Consider the following 25,218-nt stretch of genomic DNA (forward strand, 5'->3'; position numbering starts at 1 on the left):
TCGATTTTGCAGCAAAATGAGGGGAAAAAAAATTTCTTCACCAGCTCAAATGTGCCAACATCGATTATGTAGGTAACTACTTTCTTTGGTTGCCAGTTGCTGTTCACTGTTGCTTCTAAACAAAAACAGTGGCTGTTGTTCAGGGTTGTGAAGGCTGCTAACGTAAATGAAAATACATTCCTCTCTCGAATATAAATTTGATCAAAGGTGGCCAGGGTGGCTGACCAATGGGGACCTGCTTGGTGACAATAATTGATGCAGGGGTCAGATATTTGACAAATCTGTGAATCCAGTAACAGCCTGAAGGTGTGAGAACAACTTCAAATCCAATGGTTTGGGGAAGCTTTCTGGATCTTGGAGAGTCCAGATGAACATATGAGGAGCGTTTGATGGTACCAGGCCTGTACTCTATCTCATTGAGACCTACCGAATACTGAAAAACCTGGATAGAGTGGACGTGGAGAGGAAGTTTCCATTAGTAGGGAAGTCTAGGATCCAAGGACACAGCCTCAGAATAAAGGGAAATCCCCCTAGAACAGAGATGAGGAGGAATTTCTTCAGCCAGAGGGTGGTGAATCTGTGGAATTTATTGCCATGGAGGGCTGTGGAAGCCAAGTCACTGGGTGTACTTAAGGCAGAGATTGATAAGGGAGTTAAGGGTTACAGGGAGAATGTGGGAGAAGAGGGGTGGTAGGGAGAGAGGGAGACAATCAACCATGATTGGATGGCAGAGCAGACTTGATGGGCCAAATGGCCTAATTCTGCTCCTACATCTAATGGTCCTATAGATTTTTTTTCCTCTTTGACAAAGAACAGTTTAGTGACTTTACTCCTCAGATAGGATAGCATGTGAAGCTTCTCAGTCACGATTAAGTTTTAGGCAACTATTAGGGCATATGATGTACTGTCAGTACAACAGTGTGTAAAGCCCACTCATCACACAGCAGCATGAATACAAGAACTACCACTAACTATTCAATTATTAAAATAATTATTTGTATATTAGATAAGCACCACACCATCTGTGTAGAATGCCAAGTTCTTTTTAATACATTTGTATTTAATGCAGATGCATCATCCATGTATTTATTACCTAAAGCTATATGCATGTTTTGGAGCAATTTATAATTTTTTAAACCCTCATTCTCCATAAGCACATCATGAGGAAACGTTACAGCAAATAAATTTAAACTTCCTCACTGAACCCTGTGTGCATCCCGAAGTTTATCAGCAAAAATAATAAAGATGTCACTAACAAATAGTTAATTCTCTTTTGAAATCTTGTTGAATATTTGTTGCTTACAGGTAGGGCCTGACATATGAAATATTCAGCTCTGTATGAATTTAAATAGGTCTTTAAAAATGTGGTCACATAGGACATAATTGAAATGTCTACAATATAGTGTGGATGTGCAAAGGCAAAAATTTCATTGATAGGATCAATAATATTATGAACCTTCCTTCGTGAAATAACAGGAGAGGGATTTTACCTATTTACATACTCTTGTTACCTTTACGTAATGTCAATCCAAGAGTAGAATCCACCAGTGTGAATTTCTTGGTCCACAGATTTTGTCACCCAAAGCATTAAACTGCATCAATTGGCCAACAGTGTCAGTATTAAAAACTCAAGACCAAATGAGGAAAAAATAAAAAGACACTTACTGACGTTAGCCCACTGCAGCTGGATTTGACTTCATACTCTATATAGGCTGCCTCATTGCCATCTGGGGTCTTGCCGTGATTGGTGTAGCACAAGTCCCGAGTCTGATTGATCATCTGATCGATCTGACTCATGGTGTAAATGCAAAGTGCTGACTCTTCCGTCGGCTTCGCCGTGGATGTCTGACCAAGAGCGAAGGTGGCAAACAGCACCTCCCCGTCGGTTTGGAGAACCCCGTCGGCCAGGCCCTTTCCTGGCCGGCTGACGTAGGCAGCCTGAAGTAAATTGTAGTTCCTGTCTGCGGTCTGGCAGGCAAGGGGCACCTCCACGTACGAGTAATAATGCATGTCACCCAGGCAGACCCGTGACACATAGGTCTTATATTCCCTGGAGGGGGACTTGAGGTCCCTGCGGTAAAATAGAAAATACACAGACAACTGATAAATAAAAGATTTGACGAAGTGGTGGTTGTACTCCGAAAGCCTTCCAGCCACGGCCAACTTTGCTGTATCCTCATAGGAAAAAGTGGGATGGGAATCCGGACTTTGTGGCTCTGCTGACACCAAGTTGCGGGTGGTGATCGGCGGGATTCCACCGGCACCTTTGCTGGTGTATCCACGCCCCACAAACAGCACGGCTACCTCACCCTTGGACAGGCCGACCAATCCCACGGTCGTGACATTCGGGTCATTGGCAGCCACATACTGCGTGTCGACTGGCCGTTCAGGTCGGAACAAAATCCGGCTAATCATCCCCAAACTCCTTTTTTCACAGATCCCTTGAAACAAACTCCCACAGGTGATCAGCTCTTTGCCGTAGGGATTAATCAGCAGCAGCTTGTTGTGGTTGTCTGTCAGCCGAGCCTGCGGGCAGTCGCTACGGGTGACAGGAGGGAGGCAGTCCTTGCTGTCATTCTGTGGCCCAGTCGGTTGCACCACCGGATCGGTCAGTTCAGAGGTCAGCTGGAAGAGGAAGTTCACAGCTCCAATGTAGACATTCCCAGTCTCCGGATCAACTGTTAGGTGCTCAAACTTTGTGTCGGATCTACTGAAAGACTTGTAACGGTCTCCACGGCAGGTGCAAGCACTTGAGAAAACGATGACAAAGAGGATGGTCCCAGACAGCATGGTCAAGGTGCTGCAATAGAAGAAAGGTTGAATCATGAAGAGGATAGTGGAAACGCCAAACCCGGATACTGAATCCCGCATCCTGTTTACCCAAGAGTAATGAAATCAGTAACAGAATGGCGATGTGTTAAAGCTGCACTGAATATTCAACTGGATAAAAACATTATGATGCTGGAGGAACTCAACAGGCCAGGCAGCATCCGTGGAGAAAAGGCAGCTGTCAACGTTTCAGGTCAGGACCCTTCTTCAGGACTGAAGGTAGTAAAAGGGGAAGCCCAATAATATAGGAGGGAAAAGCGGAGCAGTGAGAGGTGGACAAAAGAGGGGAGGTGGGGTGGGCACATGGTGGTGATAGGTAGATACAGGTAAGAGATAGTGATAGGCAGGTGCAGGGGAGGAGGGGAGAGCAGATCCACCGGGTGATGGGTCGAAGGTAAGGAGAGAAAGGAAAAAAAACTGGATACTTCTGGTCATGTGGTGATCATGCAATTGACATATTCTAATGACATCATTTCACACATAACATTGCTTTTGGAATGATGTGCAGAAGACAATCACATTGTTCGGGAAGTGAACATTCATTGACCAGGTGTTTTATCGATGCTACACAGGAAGGGATTCATGCTAAGGGAAGTTGTTCTACTTAGCTGTGTATCCAAACCCATCCCTGCATAGAACCAACTGTCATATCCCCACTAATTCCTAATCACATCCTTTCCCACTAAAAATGTCCAAACCACACCCTCTCTCTCGAGACATCGATCTCTTTACTAAGCTCTGAGTAACTGTCTCTCCCCATCCCAAATTCAATAGCTCAATCCAAACTGTACCCTATGCTCCCTTACCGAACATCCCACAGCCCATGATCACCTCAAATCCTCCTCCTACTTGCCCATGATGCTTTCATTACCCTCCGATTAGCACCCACCTTCCCACCCCCCACTACCTCCAACAACTGGCATCACCTACCTTGATGCCAATGCTTCTAGTCCCCAGTTGGTCCTAGGGACACTGGCACTCTCCAACAGTCAGAGGATGGAGATATAGGTTCATACAGAACGGAATCTGGTCTTTCAGCCCAACACATCCATGCTGACCAAGGTGCCTTCCTGAGCTAGGCCCATTTGCCTGCATTTAGCCCATGTCTCTCTAAACCTTTCCTATCCTTGAATCTGTCCAAATGTCTTTTAAACATTGTAACTGTACCCGCCTCTACCACTTCCTCTGGCAGTTTGTTCCATATATCCACCAACCTGTGCGTGAAAGTCTTGTCCTTCAGATCCTCTTTAAACCTTTCCCCTCTCACCTTAAACCTGTGACCTCTAATTTTACACTCCCCTACCCTGAGAAAAAGGCAGTGACCGTCCACCTTATCTATGCCCTTTATTTATTTAAAAGCCTCTACAAGGTCACCCCTCAGCCTCCTTCGCTCCAGGGAAAACAGTCCCGACCTATTCAGTCTCTCCTTATATCTCAAGCCCTCAAGTCCTGGCAACATCCTTCTAATCCTTTCCGCACTCTCCAGCTTAATCACATCCTTTCTATGGTATAGTGACCAGAACTGCACACAATATTCCAGATGCGGTCTCGCCAATGTCTTATACAGCTATAACATGGTGTCCCAACTTTTGTACTCAATGCTCTGTCCGATGAAGGCAATGTGGAAATAAAGGAATGCTTTGTGGTTCATACTGAAGATTGCAGACTTTTCAGCGCTACCCCTGATATTACAACAGTAGTTACACGGCCTATACAGTTGTTGACAATGTATTACACTGCTTGGGCTTCCTCCAATATCTGTACTTTTCTCCTACCACCTTCCCCCATAAAATAAGCCTGCTAAAGCCAGTTCAAGAGTTTGCAAACCCAGTGTAGTTACTGTTCAGAGGCCAAGGCAATTCATCCATGGAGGCATGTTCAAATCCCACTACAGCAGCAGAGGAAATCTAAACTTAAGTAATTAAATTAATTTAGAATAAACTCATGTGCCAGTAATTGCGACTGTGAAACGACCAAACTGTCAAAAACAAAAATGCTTGGGAGAAAATCCTTCGCCCAGTCTGGCTAACGTGATTTCAACCAAATGCGGTTAACTTTTATTTGCTCTGTGAAATGACCTGGCAATACACTCTGTGTAGGGACGATTACAGCTGGGTAATTAACGCTGGCCTGGAGACAAAAACATAATCTTTTTAAAAATGAAAAATTCAAACTTGAATTTGATAGATTTTATTTTGATGGGCAGAGTTAAGATTAAGGATAAACATGCAGTCGAGATACTGATCAGCCCTAATCTAAATGAATGATAGGATAGACTTGGGGGACTGAATGGCCCCCTCCTGTTCCTAAGTCACCAATGGAGCAGGTGACATTTTGTGCTCATTGAAGCAAATTATTTCAGATGGTGAGAAAATAAATATTTCAGGACTTTTTCCAGAGATGAGAAGGTCCATTCCGCCCACTTTTGTCAGGTCAGGAAAACCTATTAGTTTTGCTTTTGCAGCATCTGTCTGCCAGCTGTGGCAGATCTTTCAGCTGCCTCAATCTCTCTCTGGTGTGGTCAGTTCCCCAACCCAATCTCCTCCTCTTCTATAAAGCATTTTATATTGCTTTTTTTAAGCTACATTCGTGCAGTATCTTTTAAGCGTTTAATATTCTAGGCGAATGGATGTAATTGTTTGGGAAATGCTGTTCCAGATCAACTTTTTGGTGTAATCCTCCAGAGTCTACAACATTCCCAAGCTAAGGAAAGTAGGTTACATGGAACAGAAGGTTTCTTCAGAATGGATCAAAAACATTAGTCAAAGAAAACAGATAAATTATGCTTTCATTTTTACTTGTGACATTAATAACCACGGGTCTTTGTAAGAGGCAACAGCACTGAACCTCAAGCAAACTACTAGCCCAATCTCAAACCCACAAACAAATTTTGTTTTGAAGGTCCTGAAGGAACATCACCCTCAACGTTCTGGGGCAAATGAAGCCACAAAAGAAGGGAAAACCAAAAACATGATTCAACCCATCCAAGAATTGGTTTGGTTGGATCATTAGTATGTCATTCCACTGGCTTGTTCCATAATTAAGATACACTTGCAGAGGGATCACACCCAGGAGAGACTGGTCTCCAGTATTTCACACAATCTACTATGAGATGTGTCACTGAATTGAACTGCTCTGGGAAAGAAAAGTGGAGATTTACCTGAAGGAGGGTTGTATCCACTCCAGGATTAAAGATTCTCCTTACAAAGTGATGACCGACTCAGAAGGGGGAAAAAAAAATCTAAGTCACATTTTCCTTAATGGCAAATAAAGGAGGCCAGCCATTCACCGCACTTTCGCTTTGCCCATAGGCTTTCTGAAGGAAATTGGCAAATGTAACATAATACATAGCATTATTTCAACATGCTGTTCTTTACAGGAGATTTGGTACCAATGCAAACATCCACAGTGATGGTCTTAGTGCCTAGAAAGAGAGATAAACACTTTGCTCATCTTTAAATGACTTGTATTGTAACAGACAATCTTTGTGTTTCCAAGTAAACTTGGTGCACAGCAATTTCCCACAGGTCTATGTATTTGAAAGCCCAGTCTCTCAGCAAGATATCAGTGGAGTGGAACATCTCAGAAAGCAACTTGCTGACGTGTTTTTGACCTTGTGTGGTCATTAGAGTTGCTGTCTGATTACCATGGAGGGCAATCAGTTTTGTTCTTAAACAAAACCTGACCCGTTACCAGTTAAACATATTCTCCTAATGCTTCTGTTTACTGGCTATAAAAATATGAGGAATGGGAAGAACGAAACAATGTGGTTTGGAGAAAAGTTGTCAAATGGTGAAATGATTATGAAAATATCCAACCAAAAAGTCAGCAACTCCAAGGTAATGACAGATCCACATTATCCATTAGTGTTGGTGCCGCTGACAGATTTCATGAAACTGCTCCCAACCAGTTAGCATGGGGAGGGAAGCAGGTCAGCAAAACATAGCCAGCTCCTTTGCACCACTGCAAACCTACATGGAGCTGGCAGCTCCTTGAACATTTGTGTGTTTGTATGGGGGAGAGCCACCCATCTTCTGCCAGCTCGGCTCTGGGAACATAAAGACACCCTTCCCCAACATTAGGAGTGTCTTGTTGTTTTTAAGCCCCCTTCATGACTTCTGCACGTTCCGCACACTTTACTTCCAACCATTTCCAAAGTTCTTTGCTCACTTCTGTAAAGGGAGGGTGAAGCTACATCCAGTGTAAATACAGCAAGATCCCACAAACAACAACATGATAATGTCAAGATAATCTGTTTCAGTACAGTGTTTTGAGGGATGAACACTGGTCGGAACTCCCTTACTCTTCCTTAAGATAATGTCATCCCCATTTTCCTTAATGAGTTTAACATTTCATGTGAAAAAGTGGCTCACTGCAAGACCAACACAGGTGATCAATTTCAGGCTACCTATCCTCCTCCAAAATGAGGTAGTAGGGCTGATTAAAGCTTTCATTGACTCTGCTGAGCTTGCACCAGAAACCTGCTATCACTAAGGCACTGTCTTCAGGCTGTATAATAATATGAACCACCCATTGCATACGATAGCATAACCTTAACATTATCGGTCTGGTAATCCAGAGGTCAGGACTAGTAATTCAGGAGAACAAGAGTTCAATTCCCAAAGGTTCGAGAATTTGGATTACTTCTCAGAACAACTCTGGAAGTAAATAGTTTATATCAGTAAAAGTGATCGCAAAGCTGCCCCCAACCAGTTTAAAATAATTTTTAGGGATGGAGACATTACTTTTACCTGACCTGGCTTGCAGATAGCTTTGATGCCACACTAGTTTTCCACTGCTTTCCACTTTGGTCACTTGGTTAAGTCTCTTGTCAAAGGTGATCAACTCCAAAACGAACAAATATTAAGCAAGCTTCCAAACTTCCAACACACAAGATTTATCAGGCTGGTCCTTATTTGGGAAGATAGGAGTCATAAGTTTCTGCATTTCTTTTGTCAAACAATGTGACTAGAAGGAAAATCTGTCTCTCTGAAGCTTTTCCCCATTACGCTGATTGCATGGAACACAAGGACAAAAGCTGCCACGTTCTAAATTGAATGACAGTGAGTTGTGCAACTTGCTTCACTGAGGCTCAGCTGGCTGCAAATCCAATGCACGTGTGTTGAGCTGATTCAGCTCCCAATGCAGGTAGCAACATGTATGGTGTTCAGTGACACCAGATACTGCAAGACTCAATCCCCTTCATTAAAATTCTAGCAATAACATGCAAAACATTCCCCAGCAGTTTGTGCTGAAGTATAAAAGTCTTTTCTTTCATAAATGAACAGTTTTTCCAAAAAAGCAAAACTGGTACATCCAGAAATGTGATACCAATATACCCCAGTGATTGACATCTTATTGGTAAGATGTGTCAATCACTGGGGATCAACACTTCTGCTCACCTCTGTTCCCATATTGACTTTAACTTCTAGTGGAGTCGGCAGGCTCACAGCACTACGCGGATTGCCAGGCTACGGGTCATTATTAGAGTCAAAGGCCAACAGCCATGACTGACTCACCCATTCACAATGCAACCTCCTGATTCTACACAATAGGAGAAGTAGAAACCTATTCAGGTTTCTGAACTGCAAAACCAAACAGGTCTCATCAAGAAAAATCTCCATGAGTTGATGACTTAGAGAACTAATGTGTTCAAAGCACAAGGCAAGGCATGTTTAAACTAAAAAAAACAATTTGTAGGTTCAAAGCCTTGTATCTTAAATGCAAAGTGGGTTTTATAAAAAGATACCCTGGGGACATTTCAGTTGCACTTGCATTACCACTTAGGTGCCAAGTAGTTTTGCGTGTGTGAAACTGACCATCTAATTAACAAGGTTCCAGAACAGCCCAAATCCTTGATTCTTCTCCAGATTTCCATTTTGCATTGGTTTCAGTTTCTAAAGCTGCTCTCATATTGCAGTACTATAAAGACACAAGAAATCAGTGCAGTAGGAGGCCACAAGACCCCTCAAGCCTGCTCTACCATTCAATAAGATCATGGTAAATCCTCTAACCCAAGTGCATTTTCCCACCTGACTCCCACAACCTCCCGATTCCCTCTGAAGTAGGAGCAGAAGTTGCACCTGAAATGGGAATCCTAACCCAAGGCCCCCAGGCTGATTTTGAGCTGGCACCACCAATGCCTAATGCACAGCCAGCTATGTCCTAGTGTTTGCTACAGCCCTATTGACCACGAGAAGAGTCGTAGCAGCTATGTGAAAACAGAAAGATCTCAGCAGCAGTGCAGAACAGCAGATGGGTAGACCACAACTTGGATTAGCACAGTGAAGGTGATGCAGGACCTATGGTAAAATGGGAAAGGGATCAAAGCTCGAAATGATAAAAGGTTGTGGAACTCACAACCAGGTCCCATGCTGGTGTTCACAAACTGGAGTGAGGGACCATGGCAGGAACACAAGAGCACTGAGAGTTACACCAATGGCTCACCTCTCAGAACTGATGGACTGGATGCATGACCATTCCTCTGCACTGAACAAACATCAGAGGAGACTCTTGTAATGGACCGATGGTGTTGTGGGCAGGAAAGCCCAACTTCACCACCCACATGGTCAAGTAGTTTCAACAGTCACCTGAAGGCAGTGGCTTTGTTCAGGCATGCCTTGGGATGGAAGGATACTTCTAGCATCAATGTGACCATTAGATTTACTAATAGGTACAACTAAACTCTTTCTGCAGCTTTCACTTTTAAGCAAAATAACTTTCACTTGATTTGTTCATTTTTTAAAAAAAATGTGATATCTAAAATCTGGATTAACGTTATTCCTTCAAATATTCCTTCTTGTTCCACTGTCTGAATAAAAATAAAACACAGAATTTAAAGATAACTTTGACCATCCAATTATGGATGGGCATTTGGCAGGAAAATCTCACATGTGGGAGACAAATTCATTTAAAAACAAAAACAAACATTTTCATTTTTGGGCTGTGATTACATCTGGTGGAGCCACCTATTTAACAAAGCTCTCAATAATCTGGCCTAATATCTCCTCCTCCGGACAATTAAACCAGAGAGCTGGACTAATAATGCAAAGAGCAGGGTTCAAATCCCACCAGGGCAGTTTAAATCCAGTTAACTAAACCTGGAATATCTTTTCATTATATAAAGAAAAGTTAGTATCAATAATGGAGACCATGAAATTACCAGATTGTCGTAAAAACCTATGCTGTTCATTACAGACTTTTGAGGCAGGAAGTTTGCTGTCCTTGCGAAGTCTGGGACTATCCAAGACTCTAAACTGATATGAATAACCAAGCCATATAATTGTCACAAATGTGGCATATTACAGCTTTTGATGGGCAATGAATGCTTGCTTTGCCAGCAATGGCTGCATCCTGTGAATTAATTAACAAATCTCAAGGTGGCTGAGTGTTTCAGTACACTGAAGATTCAGGTGAAAGCAAGTTGCTTAACGATGACACACACTGCCTGCATAGCCAAGAGATTCATACTTTTTCCTCCCCCAACAGTATTCCATTAAACCATCAACTGAACATTTCTTGGCAGAAAACCAAAGTTACAAACTTCAACTTGCAACACTTTCTGCCTTGAAGAAGCAGAACTGCCTGGTGTTCCTGCACTCTACAGTATGCCCTCTATTACAAACATGTAGAGTTTCCCTGGGCGATGACGGCAAAACCACTTATTGAACCATTGCTGCAATATTAATATGATAATAACTTTAAAAAAAACACACACATTTCAGTGTTTGATCCAGATTTTTCTCCCAGATTTGTATGAGTATTTTGTAACCCAATAAACCTTTTTTGTTCTTTTCTTATTTCACCTGCCACCAACCACAAAGAGTTGGCTCTATAACAGACAATAACTTTGCAAAACATCTGCCTCGAGGTTTTTTACTCAAGTCCCATAAACAAAGGAATAATGTAGGACTGAGCAGCGAGGTCAGCCAAGTCTCACACAGCATCCTGTGCTTATACAACACCTGCATTGGAGGTAATGCAGCCACCAATCAACCGCTGGAAATTGTGTGATCTTTATCTCAAAGTTGCCTCATTCATGAATGGGGCCCTCGAGACATGAAAACCCAGTCCTGCTCTTCCTCGTACCACCACCCCACCACACCTCACCCCCACAAACCATTCTTATCTTCTACTGAAGCCTGCACTAACCCAGTTGCTTGGCAGATTAGGAGATGGTGGCTGCTGCCCTGTTGGTTACCAAGGTGATTGATGCAATCAGGGAGCAGCAACACCTCAGATAAAAGGCCACCTCCAGTGTTCGTATCCGAGCTTCTGAAAGAGGGAACATTAGGCCCAAATATGTCAGCATCTGGAACACAGTATCTTCCAGTGGTTCTGTCTTTTGAAAGCAGGCTACCAACTTCAAAGCTGCTGCCAGGCTGTGCACCAAGCTACAGTATGCCCCCTGGTTCCACAGCAACCTCCGTGAACCTGGGAATCATCTAAGTAATCCTCCAAGATATTCTCTTTGTCCTATCTCCCCACCTTCTCTGCAACTTAAAACCAACTTGTTTTCCAGTTCTTATGAAAGGACTTTGACCCAAAACGTGAACTCTGTTTCTCTTTCCACAGATGCTGCCTGACCTGCTGAATATTCCCAATATTTGTTTTTAATGTAGTGATTGGTGCTGCTTCCCATCTTTTGTTGGATTTGTCCAGCAGTGACAAATTTCTACAGATGTATGGTGGAGAACATGCTGACTGGTTCCATCACAGCCTAGTATGGAGGTTCCGATACACAGGATTGCAAGAGGTTGCAGAGGGCTGTAGATCCAGCCAGCTCCATCATAGGCACAACTCTCCATCGAGGACATCTTCAAGAGGCAGTGGCTCAAGGCGGTGGCGTCCAGCACTAAGGACCCTTACCACCCGGGACATGCCCTCTTCGTGTTACTACCATTGGGGAGGTAGAACAGGAACCTGAAGACCCACACTCAACGTTTTAGGAACAGCTTCTTCCCCTCCGCCATCAGATTTCTAAATGGTCCATGAACCCAACCTCATTATTCCTCTTTTGCACTAGTTATATATTTTTGTAACTTATGGTAATTTTTATGTCTTGCACTGTACTGCTGCCGCAAAACAACACATTTCACGACATATGTCAGTGATAATAAACCTGACTCTGATTCAGTGAAGATAGTTCCTATTGTGACACTTGGAGAGATTTACATTGTGAATCTGGGAGGAGCTCTTGGTCCAGTGGGAGGAGGCATCTTGAAATGAATTTTCCTTTGGCAGACATTCTACTGGAACTGGACCTGTCACTATTGTTATGTAGGAAAATGCCCTGAATTTTGCCTGGTTTGTCCTTTTGGACAGACATGAAAAATTCCTTGGCACCAGTGGAAGTAATGGAGTTTTTTCCCCTGTGGCTTGGCCACCATTTATCCCTCAACCAACATAACCAAAAGCAACTTCACTGATCATTTCTCTCAGAGGCTTGTGTGATCTGCATGTGGCCTGATATATTTCGTTGCCTGCTGAAGGGGAGCCAACTGTCCACAAGCTGCAGTATTTGCAGTCTCAATGAGTGAAGCCTTAAGCAATGTGGTGGCTGTGGTTATTGGAAAAAGAAACACTCTCACTGAGGCAAGAGGGGACACACTTCCAAGGTGTCTCAGTTCACTCTTTATGTGTGCATGCGTCTGCGTGCGAGCCTTTCTGCTGAAATATATTTAGCCCTGACAGGGAACACGTTAAGGTTCGACAGGGTCATCATGAAGAGATCCAGAAGACGACGTACTTTGCTGGATACCAGTATCCCTGAGACTTGGTGAAATTCTGGGGTTGACATCTGTGCCAATGGGAAGTGTTGTAGTGTGTCCCAAGATTATAATACATCAAAGAATGTATTGCTGGGAATGCTGTCTCTAGGGAATTTCATGCAGGTTTCTGTGTTTCAACACCTGATACCACCACCATTAATATAGAAAAACAACCGAAGGTGTTTCACAGAGACATAACTAGCCTGTTGAAGGGGATGAGGCAAATTCAAAGATGAACATTCTAAGGAGAAGAGAGTGGTGGGGTCGACAATTTTTAAAAATAGATAGTGAGTGATGTACAAAGAGTCAGAAAAGGAATTTAACCCAGGCTTTTAAAGTAGAGCTACTACAGCTAATGCTAGCGTGATTATTAAGCAGTAAAGAAAGTAAATGCTGGCAACAACTTTAATCCCCGTTTGCCTTGATGGGGGGAAAAAAAAAGAGGCAAAGCGTGAACAGTCCTGCTGGAGTACCAACTATATTCTGACTTTGGATCTTGCCATAGAGTTTGATGGAACATTGAAAGAAGTTCATGACACATAATAATAGTTCATTCACGGCTATGTTATTAATTCAGAATGCCATGATAGACATGGACACCACTACATGCCAGAGTTTTATAAGCCAAGATGTTTTACTGGAAGCACCCCCTCAACACTCTGCTAGAACAGAGCAAAATGATGTCCATAAACAAGGCCAAAATTGTGCTCTATCTGACCAAAGCTCTGTAAAGTTGGAACAAGATTGCTCTACTTTCATACCCCATCACCCTTGCAATAAAGGTGAACATTTCAACCACATATTCTCCCCATTACACTCCATCTGCCAACTTTGCCCACTTGTTTAACCTATCTATTCCCCTTTGCAACCAGTGCCCACTTCACAGCCCGTTTTCCCACCCATCCATCTTTAGATCATTTAGCAAGTTCAGGGATGGATGGCAGACTTCCTTCCATGAAGGAAATCAGCAAACCAAATGGATTTTTTTTTGAAAAACAACCTGGCCATTTCACAGGTCTTCATTACTGATATTAGCTTCTTTTCTGGAATTAATTGAATTTAAATAATCCCAGTTGACACAGTAGTGGGATTCAAACTCACCTCACCCAAGCTCCATAAATCAATTAGTCAACGATTCAGGAAATTACGTCAAGATAAACCAGGTGACTAGGACAACAACTTGTATTTACTCAGCAGCAAGAAAGCACGGATTCCAAAATCAGTAAAGTTAGGACTCATACAAAAGATACATTACACAGAGTAAAACATGACAGGCGAGCCCAGAACTCAAAAATTGGATTCCACTGGCTACTGACAGATTACCCTGAAAAACATCCGATTTTGTTTTCATATTATTCTCGTATTCTTCTGTGACACGGGAGGCTAAGCTGCTATCGAGTCGATGCCAGCTCTTGGAGCAATCCCATTCCCACACTTATTTCCATGTAACTTGTTCTCCTTCACATGCCCCAACGCTGCTCCTACCCACCTATACCAGGGGTAACTTACAACTGCCAAATAACCTACAAATCTTTGGGACGTGGGAGAAAACGAAGTGCCGGGGAGAAATGCACATGATCACAGGGAGAACATGCAAGCTTCACATTGACAGGACGTCAGGATCGAACCTGGATCAGATTCAGAATAGTTTATTGTCTTATGCACCAGGGTGCAATGAAATTCCTTGCTCGCATGGAGCTCACAGAGTAAACAGTACACATAGTAATAAGAAATGCAACAATAAATACAGCAATGAGCGCAGAAACAACAGAATGGTGCAAAGATTGCTGTGCAAACTGAGGGAGTGCAAGAAGAAATGCTGAAGTGACAATAACGGAAAAGGTAGAATTAAGGGTTTGGGATGTGGCAGCACCACCGGAAGGGGATCACTGGAGCTGTGAAGCAGCAGCACTACCTGCCCTCACGACGCCTCCTAAAGCAGTAGGAGGTAGTGATGGACTAGTTTCATTCCCACAGTGGCAACACTGAGCACTTGGAGAAAGTGCTTTAGCAGCTGTGAGAGCACTCTGGGAGGTAGGCCGATCATGCCAACCACTGTTTACCTCACTTAAGTTCTGGTAATCATTAAATCTGTCACCCCTAACTCACCATTCCCCATTTTATTCTTACTTTCCCCTTTTATCCCTAGAAAGGAAAGATTGCTTACCATTTGTCTCTTCCTGGCTTCCGGACAGGTGCATCACCCCTGCACTGCCGGCCCTGTCCTTAGTGCTGACCCCACACACATAGACCTGGAACCAAGACAAGACAATGTTATAGAGCTCGGCTGGAGCCTCAGAATCAAAATACAAATCTTTAGTTGTTCTTTTTTCCAGAAAGCAAAACACTGCAGATGCTGGAAATCTGAAATAAAACAGGAAAGGCCAGGCTGCTCTCTAAAGGGAGAGAAACGGAGTTAGAGTCATTGTGAAATACAGCACAGGAACATGCCCTTCGGCCCACCGAGTCTGTGCCGACCATTTCACACTAACCCTACCCTACCCATTTTAGTCTCTCCATATTCCCATCAACTCTCTTCCCCCCCCCCCCCCCAAATTCTACCACTCATCTACACACTAGGGGCAATGTTTCAACGTTTGATGAGATTTCAGTTTTCTTTCTTTCTCCTTCAGTTACTGGTTGACCCAGTATGGATTTTCAGCATCTTGTGCTGGCTCGACAACAAATTAGCCACTTGGCTGTGATTGGCCAGCACAGATTTTTATATGATTGCATTGAACATGGGTGATAGTGGAAAAGGGGGCAAACCACTGGGCCCAAGGTTTAACTTCAAACCAGCAAGATTAAGCCTTGCCACTCATATCAGCCTGAACAAATTCATCGGGGGGATATTTTGTAAATAATCACGTGGCCTCATCAACTGTGCAACTCAATAAAAAGGGACTGAATGCCCAGCTCAATCCTTCTCAACACTGATGCACACCCTTGAAGTGGACTAACTGGTTGAAAGAAAGGGCAGGAGGTCAAACCCTGCCTGGCTCTGCCGAAGCGGCCTTCTTGCTGAACTGAACAGCATCAATGTCTCTCTCTTCCCCCTGCAACCCCCTCCCCCCCCCCCAACCAACAGAAAAGTGGGGATGGAACAAGGTGAAGCAGACTGCATGGAAAGCCACGGGAAAAACCTTTGGACTTTGATGAATTTGCAAACTTGTCGTTGGATAATACTCTAAATGCTCGATACCGCAATCCATTGCCCTTCATATTTAATTTTGCACCCTGGTCTTTCTTTCTCTCCTCTGTTCAAGGCCACAGGAATCACTTGTTCGTTGCAGTCAAGCAGAGGTGGCCTTGGAAGGAATTCAGTTAGCACCAGCTATAGCCCGGTCAGTCGCCAGCATTCCTACATCCCAGTCGGAATGCTTGAGGTTCAAGTCTCACTAGAGTACTGGAGCAACTGAAATCTCGGCTGACACTTCAGGTGTAGGAATGAGGTATTGCCAAAGCTGGCAACCGTTGCCCAAGACATTGTACCAAACCCTTGTCTACCCTCTCAGGGGGATGGAAAAGATCCCATAGGATTCTTCTACAGATGACCCCATGCGACTATTCTGATCTCGTTGGCGTACAGGCCAGAATTTAAGTCAGCCAACATCACCAGAAGCAGATACGTGATCATTATCACAATACTGTTTGTTGGACTCTACAGTTTGCAAACTAGCTGCTGTGTTTCCTGCATTATTAAATTGGTTTATTGTGGCCACATGCACCGAGGTACAGCGAAAAACTTGTCTTGCATACCATTCATACAGATCAAGTCATTACACAGTGCATTGAGGTAGTACAAAGTGCACTGAGGTGATTATGTTGGATGTACTTCATTGGTCGTAACCCATTTTGGAATGTGGAAGGCACTTCATAAATCTAAATTGTTGTCTTCTTTACATCTTGATCCTCACCCAATAACCACAGCACTCACATTTTCAGAAAGGCCCTCAACAGCCGTCAGAAGCACAAGTAACCTTCCCACATTCAACCAAGGATGACATCACCAACTCAGCAGAGCTGGATCCGCCCGGCTGATGGGGAGAAACTTTCCAAGACCTTGAAAACATTCCGCTCTCCGGCGAGACATCAGCATGAAGTCTGGAGCACAGAACACCGGAAAATTGATTACATTTTGATTAATATCTTCTAATTAAAAAGCAGAAATCAGGTAAATCAAATAGTGGGTACCTAATTTGCTCAAAAAAAAGCTGTAGATTGTGAAAGGGACTGAAATAGTCAGTAATTTTAGTCACATATGTGTGATTGATTTTGTGCAACTCAGTCCAGGGCTCTCAATACAAAGAGGGTTGCCTTGCTCAAGTATCAGCCCAAGACTGCTATACTGTCCTCAGCTACAGAAGGGGGTGGATGCATTGATGTTAATGCTTAGGCATACACCGTTACTGCTGAATGAATTTTATCCTCGCACAACTGGCTGGGTGTGAGAGTGCGCGCTCGGGCGACATTGGCACTGGGCAAGCCAAATCAATGAGGAAATAAATGTTTGAAATTGCACTATGCTTTTTGAAATTGCACACAGTCCTTGTGACCGTGTTAAGATGAAACAATTTCATCTATCCCTTTCTACTTCGGTTTGGCCTCTGATGCCAGCGTCACCCGAGCACATGACCAATAAAACATCTCTCACACACACTCACTGAACCAGATTGAGATGCATCCAGCAACGACAGTGTATGTTAATTCAGCCGACCCTTCCGTATCTTAGGACAGTGCAGTAGTCTCAAACTGCCGCTCAAGGCAGCCCTAGCAAACCAAGCAGCAACAGGTGGAGAAGCAAGACAGCAGCAAGCTGCAAACTTAAATATGAGAGCGATGTGGTGGGGCACGATGGCATAGTGCTTTAGTAACCAGTTTTCTGGATTACTGACCTGAACCTCCCAGCCGTGCAGTGAGTTCAAATCCCACCAAGATAGCTGGGGAATTCAAATTCAAGTAATGAGATAAATTTGAAGTAAAATGCTGGATTCAGTAAAAAAAATACCAGATTCAGGAAAGGTAATCTGCTGCCCTTACCCTGTGTTCGACCTGACTACACTCTAACGAGTGTCTTTGTTCACACGGAAATTAGGGATGGATAATAGATATGGGCCTTGCCAGAGGCGCCCGCATCCTTTGAACAAATAATAAGTGAAAAGAAATAATTCATGGCTTCCATGACAGAACAGGAGTCAATCATTATCAGCATGGGGAAAAAAAAGCTTAATGTATTTTTTGGGGGGATTGGGGTAGTAAAATTTAGGGTTAGCCAGTGACTGAAAGATTACAGCTGTACCATTTCAAACCCTAACAAAAATTGCAAATTCTTCTGTACAAAAACCCTGACTTACTTGGACTTTACAGCGTTAAACCAACAAGAGGCTCCTTATTGATCACCCAACAGACAGTCTTTCAATTAAAACACAAAAACAAATAGCAGCCTGAGAGACCCCATCTATGTCAGTGAGTAATCCACGCAGCTGATCAAATATTTGTCAAAACCCTGGACTTTTACAGCCGCCCACCAGACTTGGCACGGGTTGGCCCAAAGCTGGTTTTCATTCACACACCGGACTTTTGTCCATTCATGCTCAGTGGGACCAGTGTGTGCTACTTTGTCAGGAACCCTGACAGAGATGCATTCATCTTCTGGGTGGGACCAGCAAAAACTCCCAACAAAATATCAGCTTTGTACTTTCAGCAGGACCTCTTCAACTTTTCTGGAGCCAGAACTTCCAATTGGCTGAGTCCTCGGGCTAATTATTTAACCCTTTATGGAAGTCAAAGCCGAGCCTACTGGTTTATCCTACTGTTAAAAGGCATTGGAGAAGGGTTATAAAACAGGTTGCATTTACTTGGCTGATATTCTCATGAGCAAATCAGTATTGGAGGTAAATGCTTTAAAGTTTAAGATAATTAAAGCAGTTGAAAGGGAAGATGAAGTTTCCCCGCAGTAATGGTGGGGCTAAACTCAAACATAAAAAATACTTTGCAATTAAAACTTGACCATTCAAAGGAAGCACTTCCTCACAGAAAACTTCTGTCAGGGAACTACTGGGGCTGCATCAATTGAAAAGCTCAAAACGAGATAGATGAGACTTCCATTAAGAGGAGCTATTAAGCAGATGAGAATTGATCCAGGGTTCATGGTGTTGTGATACAAAACTAAATGAACAGGGTACAGATTCACAGGGCAGAATGACCTCTTCCTATTCCCAGGCTAACCCCAAACACAGAATGGGAACTAGATTGCACAAAGCTACAAAATACAACCAGAGAATTTATTAGGCGACACAGTTATTTAAAAGGCTGGAACAAAAAAGCAAACCCCCATAGGTCAAGCAACATCTTGTAGAGGCAAAGGGATGGTCAGTTGGTTGAATGGTGTCGCAACAACAACCTCGCACTCGATGTCAGCAAGACCAAGGAACTGATTGTGGACTTCAGAAAGGGGAAGTCAGGAGAACACACACCAGTCCTCATTGAGGGGTCAGTGGTGGAAAGGGTGAGCAGCTTCAAGTTCCTGGGCGTCAACATCTCCGAGGATCTATCCTGGGCCCAACACATTGATGCAATCGCGAAGAAGGCACATCAATAGCTCTACTTCATTAGGAGTTTGAGGAGATTTGGTATGTCACCCAAGACTCTTGCTAATTTCTACAGATGTACGTTGGAGAGCATTCTGACTGGTTGTATCACCACCTGGTACGGAGGCTCCAACATGCAGGATCAAAAGAGGCTGCAGAGGGTTGTAGACTCAGCCAGCTCCATCACAGGCACATCCCTCCCTGCCATCAAGGACATCTTCAAGAGGTGGTGCTTCAAGAAGGCAGCATCCATCATTACCACCCGGGACATGCCCTCTTCTCATTACTACCATCGGGGAGGAGGTACAGGAGCCTGAAGACCCACACTCAATGATTCAGGAACAGCTTCTTCCCTTCTGCCATCAGATTTCTGAACGGTCCATGAACCCATTAACACTACATCATTATTCCTCTTTTGCACTATTTATTTTTGTAACTTATGGTAATTTTTTTTTAGGTCTTTATTTGTTGCACTGTACTGCTGCCATAAAACAACAAATTTCATGACATATGTCAGTGATACTAAACCTGATTCTGACTCTGACCTTTTTGGTCGGGACCCTGCATCAGGACCTCAGATTCAGTATCTACCAGTCTCTTGTGTCTCCATTTAAAAGGCTCTCCTTCATTCTTAGAGGGGTTGCTCACCAGAATATCGCACACAACTCCACCTCTGACTCAGTTCATCTGCCGACAAAACCCTTGTCCAGGATCTCATCAGCTTCAGACATTATAATCTGAAACATTCCTAACTGGACAGCGTTTTGTTCTCCATAAATCTGAAGTCACTCAGCACACGGCTATCCTAACTCAAGGCAAGTCTTGTTCATTCATCACCCTTTTGGTGTTTCTCAACGTACACAGGCCACAGATTTAGCAACATCAAATTTTGACATTTTCATCCTGGCTTTCAAATCCTTCCATGTCATCAACCTTTGTACTTTCCCCAATCTCCTTCAGCACTTTCACCCTTTGAGGTCAGCTGCTTCAAGCTGCTACAACCCAAACTCTGGAAATCCTTCCCAAACTCTCTCCACTTCCCTTTTCCTTTTGGGTGCTCTGTGAAACCGACTCCTTACCAAGACTTTGGTCAGCTGCCTAAACATCTCCTTATGTGGCTTGGCATCAAGTTTGTTTAGTAACACTCCTGAGAGACTCCTTGGGATGCTTCTGCACTGCTAAGGGTGCTCCATAATGGTATTCACTGTTATATTAAGGTTTTACATTCTTAGCACTACTGGCTTGGCTCTCTAAGTAGACCGGCGACAGTGTGAATGCTTCTGTGGGTAGCTTGGGCCCTTCCAAGGATAAACACTAGCCTCTACAGCAGGCCCATCACCACAACAACATGGCATCCAATTAAGTTTGTTCTTTGGTTTCTAAAACATATTTATTAACCTCAAGGGCTAACAGAATGTACTCCTCAGGGAGGGGTATAATTTCAAGGAGAGCATCACCAGATTCCTACACAATAAGGCTGATGGAGTTTGGGCTGTGGCGAGGGACATAATTTATGTGACCCAAAATATTAAATAGATGAAACAGTAAAATCCTGTGCTCTCCCCAGAAAGACTTCAAATTACCTCAAGCAAATGGAATAACAAAGCATTACCAGTTTCATATTCCTCAAAAAGCTAATAGAACACCTACAAATGCTTTAGCAATGTAAAGTGGTTGACTAAGCAGTATGAAACGATAAGTTCAAATGTTGCTCAAGGAGATTAAAGCACAAAAAGGAAGGAATGTTAAGCTCAGAAACCCCCTTAGAGACCACTAAGATTTTTGAAAATGTTCTGTAATGATCCTGAAGAGCAATCTACAAAAGCAATAATTACATAACATAAAGTAGGAGCTGTTGTTTACAGATATTGAGCAAGTTAACTACATGGTTGCCTTAGTGCATTGATTCCTTTGTAATTATTTTCTTCAATTATTTTCTTCTCTCCACAGATTTCTTGGATTTGCTTCCATTATACAGCAAATTGAACATACAATGCGAGTTTAATCACCACAAAGCACTTTACAGGAGAGTGCACAGCCTGAAACTGACACTGGGCCAAAGAGAGATGTCGTGAGCAAACGTTGTCACAAGCAAAGTCAAAGAGAACATGTACCGGCACCATCTATTTCAGAAACCAGATCGCAACAGCAGACAAGCTTTTACTTCCCGTTCACCTGCATCAGTGTAAACACGTGATGGACAGAGACTAGCCAAACCTGGTGAAGCAGCAGATTGGGTTTGCAGTGTGGCAGAAGAATGGTTGAGAGTGCAAAGATACAAGTATTGCTCAGCAGCATTTGAGGTATGGGTATCAGTGCATTGTGACTGTTCCCCAGGCAGGCAAACACTTCAAATAGTCCAAGGATCAAAGAGTTAGAGCCTTCAAAGAATTCCTGTTATCTGCATATGGTGATAACTCCACACTGCCTGCACTACAATTCCCTGCAGGTGATACACCACAGTGGCTCATTCGTGAGATTGCATCCAATGTGATTGAAAGACGAGCTATTATCATGAAGTAAAGGATGGTAATGGATAAAGGTAATTAGGTTGTCTTGAACTGGCTGATGGCTTCCTGATCATGTGTTACTGGGAATCAGGCTCCCCCTGGTAGTAGATGTGAAATGGTCGAATGTGTAATTGCAGAGATGAGGCAAGTATCAAGTAGTGGCAGAGTACAACATTCTCAAGAACTGAAATAAACAGCCTACATCATGTTAGAAAATTAATGAATTTCTTGAATGCATAGATGATAGACTTCTGCAATAGTATTTCCTGGACCCAATGAAGGGGAAGTTCACTTAGAAATGCTCATGAATAATGAGCCAGATTTAGTTGACAGCCCAACAGTACATGCATGTTATAATGATCATAACATGTTCAATGCAACATTTAAAATGACTGAACACATAATAGCTAGTAAACATTGTAGATTTAGGCAGTGCTGAAACAGAGACCGGGAAAAGCTGCTAATGGATAAAATGGCAGAATATCCAAGAGGAATTTAAAACAAAAATTATTTTGAAACTGAATTAGTATACATCCGTTCAGAGCAAGAGCTCCAATTGCCCAAAAATCCCCATGGACAAGATGCAACATAAAACCAACAGCAAACACTCACAGGAACACAAAAACAATAGTGAGGAGGAATATCAGAACAGTAAAATGTGAGAACACAAAATCTTCAAAATGGAGAATGAAAAAAAATGTCATAGGGAATGTCAAAATAGAACCAAAATTTACAATTATATTCGAAAGGAACGCGGTCGAGAAAAGCGGGTGCCTTTTAAACCGAAAACAGTAATGCAGCAAACGACAATTAAAAATAACATATGTTGAGTAGCCTCTTTGCACTGGTCTTACAGTAGAGGATCAGGGCTGGGAAGAATACTGCAGAAACTGCAACAATAATTTTCCAAAGTATTCTCAAATCTGGAATCAGTTTGATAGACGGGAAAATTCCTCCTGTCACTTTGCCATCTTAAGGAAGGTGCGAATTATAGACCTATTAATCTTATAATTCTTGTCAGGGAACCACTACATTCTATAATTAAGAACAGAATCACTGAGCATGTTGAAAATAATCAATAGATCAGGGTGCACCAGGATCGATTATGTAAAGTGATAGCCGATGAACCTCATTTAACTTTTGAGGTGATGGTAGTGGAGGGAGGGGTGCTTTCAATACCAGCAGCTTAGCCTACAAATTAATGACTTGGTGTAGTGGCTTGTGATGAGCACAGACTCTGAGGTGGGCCAAGCCTTACACAAGCGAAGGTGTGGTATGAGAGCTTTTACCACACCTGTGGCAGCTGGTAAGAGCTCTCCCACCCAAGCTCTTCCATAAGGATGAAGACCTTATCTGCTTGCCATTTTCCCTTCCTCTCCATGAACACAGCTTTGACGCTCTCCGGAGAGCAAAACTGCAGGACACTCAACAAATTCTACCAATGTGACACAGCTCATCTTGAAATCCCTGCACAGCACCCCTAGATCTGTCAAGCCATCAGGAACCTCCTGTTGAACCCATTGTCTGCACCATCATTAGTTAAATAGCACCACAACGTCCAGAGCCCTCACCCATCACGGCAAAAGCCCCAAACTCAGATTAGCTATCAGACTTCTTAAGCCCTACCAGTAACTATTGCCACGTGATCAGCTGATGAACTATCAAAGAATCTCAAAAGCATTCAGTCACATGCCTAAACTGAAGCCAAAGACAAGCCTCTGGTAAAAGCTACTTGTGGCATTATTTTCACAGGGGCACACAGAATAAGCTACCCATGTAGTTCCATTCATCTCGACTTTATGCATCGCGAGTCAATACTGCAGTTCCCGAACTGACCTTCTTCCACACTTACTATTTGACAGGAGACGCATCAGGGATTCAATTAACAGAGTTATTGACAAGTCACAGGTTATGAATGTGTTCTGTTTTTCTAGACACCCATAAGTCGATTTTGTCCACAAGTCAGAAAAAACAAAAATCACTCGATACAGTAACCATACCTCCACAGTATTATAATGAATGGTGCTGATGAAGGTCAATTAACATGAACAATTATTTATTGTCCTCCCCTGCCCAGTTACAAATGGTACAGAATCAGGATTGCCCCACGCTCAATGACTGGTTTCTATGGCTTTAAGTATCAGTGCATGTTACATTGTTTAATAGAGTATCATTGCACAAGTATTAATAGATGCGATTGCTTGTCAATTTTCAAAGCAATTCTTTAAAATTGCCTCCCATGGTGAAGCTGGCAGCATGTGTTCTTGAGACAATAGTGTCTGATTACTGTGGGGAGGTTAAATGTAAACAGGATTTTTTTTCCAAGATTGGTTCTAGGTTGAATTTATGAATATTTATAGGAGCTCATTTGTATGTACAAGGCTTCCATAAGTCAAGTGTTCGTAACCTGTGGAGGGCCTGCAGAGTACAAAATGGGGAAGTCAGTTATTTGGACAATACCAAGCAATAATGTACTCAATATATGATTTTGTGTCATATCATAGAGTCCGACAGCATGGAAACAAGCCCTTGGACCCAACTGGTCCATGCCTACCAAGATGCCCATCTAAGCTAGTCCCATTTGCCAGCATTTGGCCCATATCCTTTTCAACCTTTCCTATTCATGTACCTGTCTAACTGTCTTTTAAAAATTGTTATTGTATCTGCCTCAAGTACTTCCTCTGGTTGCTCATTCCACATACGTACCACTGTCTGGGTAAAGAAGTTGCCCCTTAAGTTCTCATTAAATCTCCCCCCACTCACTTTAAACCTATGCCCTCTAGTCCTTGATTCCCCAACCCTAAGGAAAAAGACTGAGTGCATTCACCCTGTTTATGTCCCTCATGATCCCATACGCCCCCATTACGATGCATTAATCAATGTTGATTTACCACCCAATTTTTAAGCTCCCTCCATAATACAATGATTCTACGTATTTGTTTACAAAAGGTGGATGTAACTGGTAATGCCAGCATTTATTGTCCATCCCCAATTTCCTCTGGCAGTTAAAGGTCAACCACATTGGTCAGTCTGCACTTGCATTTGGGCAAGACCAGGCAAGAACAACCAATTTATTTTCCTGAAGGATATTGAGACAATTCAGTACGTTTGTGACTACCATTACCTATGGCTGCGCGAGTTCCCTCTGGGTTCTACCCACATCCTAATGACTTGCTGTTAGGTTAATCTGCCACTGTAACTTGCCCCTAATGTATGTGGGTGGGGAGTTGATGGGATTGTGAGAAAGAGCACGTTACTGGGAAATGTGTGAGGGGGTGGGATTGCTCTGAGGGCTAGTATGGAAGCACCAGGCCAAATGGGCTCTGTGATTGCTTACATTTAAAACTTCCTGCCTGCCACGGTGGGATTCAAACTGAACTCTCTCAATCAATGGTCCAGCAGTCAGGCATGTAATCCTGTAATGTAACCATTACACCACCCTTTCCTCATAATTCTGTGGAATGCCAATATTATGATGCCAATATAGTCATCTCCAGAGCAATCAGAATACCCCTAAAT

At 43.1% G+C, this 25,218-nt stretch overlaps 1 protein-coding gene across 3 annotated transcripts in view; it reads right to left on the reverse strand.

The window, feature by feature from the left end:
* Positions 1–25,218, reverse strand: part of plxnb1b (plexin b1b) — a 224,158-nt gene that overhangs the window by 97,081 nt on the left and 101,859 nt on the right. For all 3 annotated transcript variants that reach the window (XM_052017265.1, XM_052017263.1, XM_052017266.1), the window contains exons 2-3: positions 14,767–14,851; positions 1,666–2,800 (exon numbers count right to left, since the gene is read on the reverse strand). In XM_052017265.1, coding sequence (XP_051873225.1) covers positions 1,666–2,790 — 1,125 coding nt within the window. In that variant the 5' untranslated portion in view covers positions 2,791–2,800; positions 14,767–14,851. The remainder of the gene's footprint in view (positions 1–1,665; positions 2,801–14,766; positions 14,852–25,218) is intronic.

Source organism: Pristis pectinata, chromosome 6 (genome assembly GCF_009764475.1).
Source record: "Pristis pectinata isolate sPriPec2 chromosome 6, sPriPec2.1.pri, whole genome shotgun sequence".
NCBI classification, from domain to species: Eukaryota; Metazoa; Chordata; class Chondrichthyes; order Rhinopristiformes; family Pristidae; genus Pristis; species Pristis pectinata.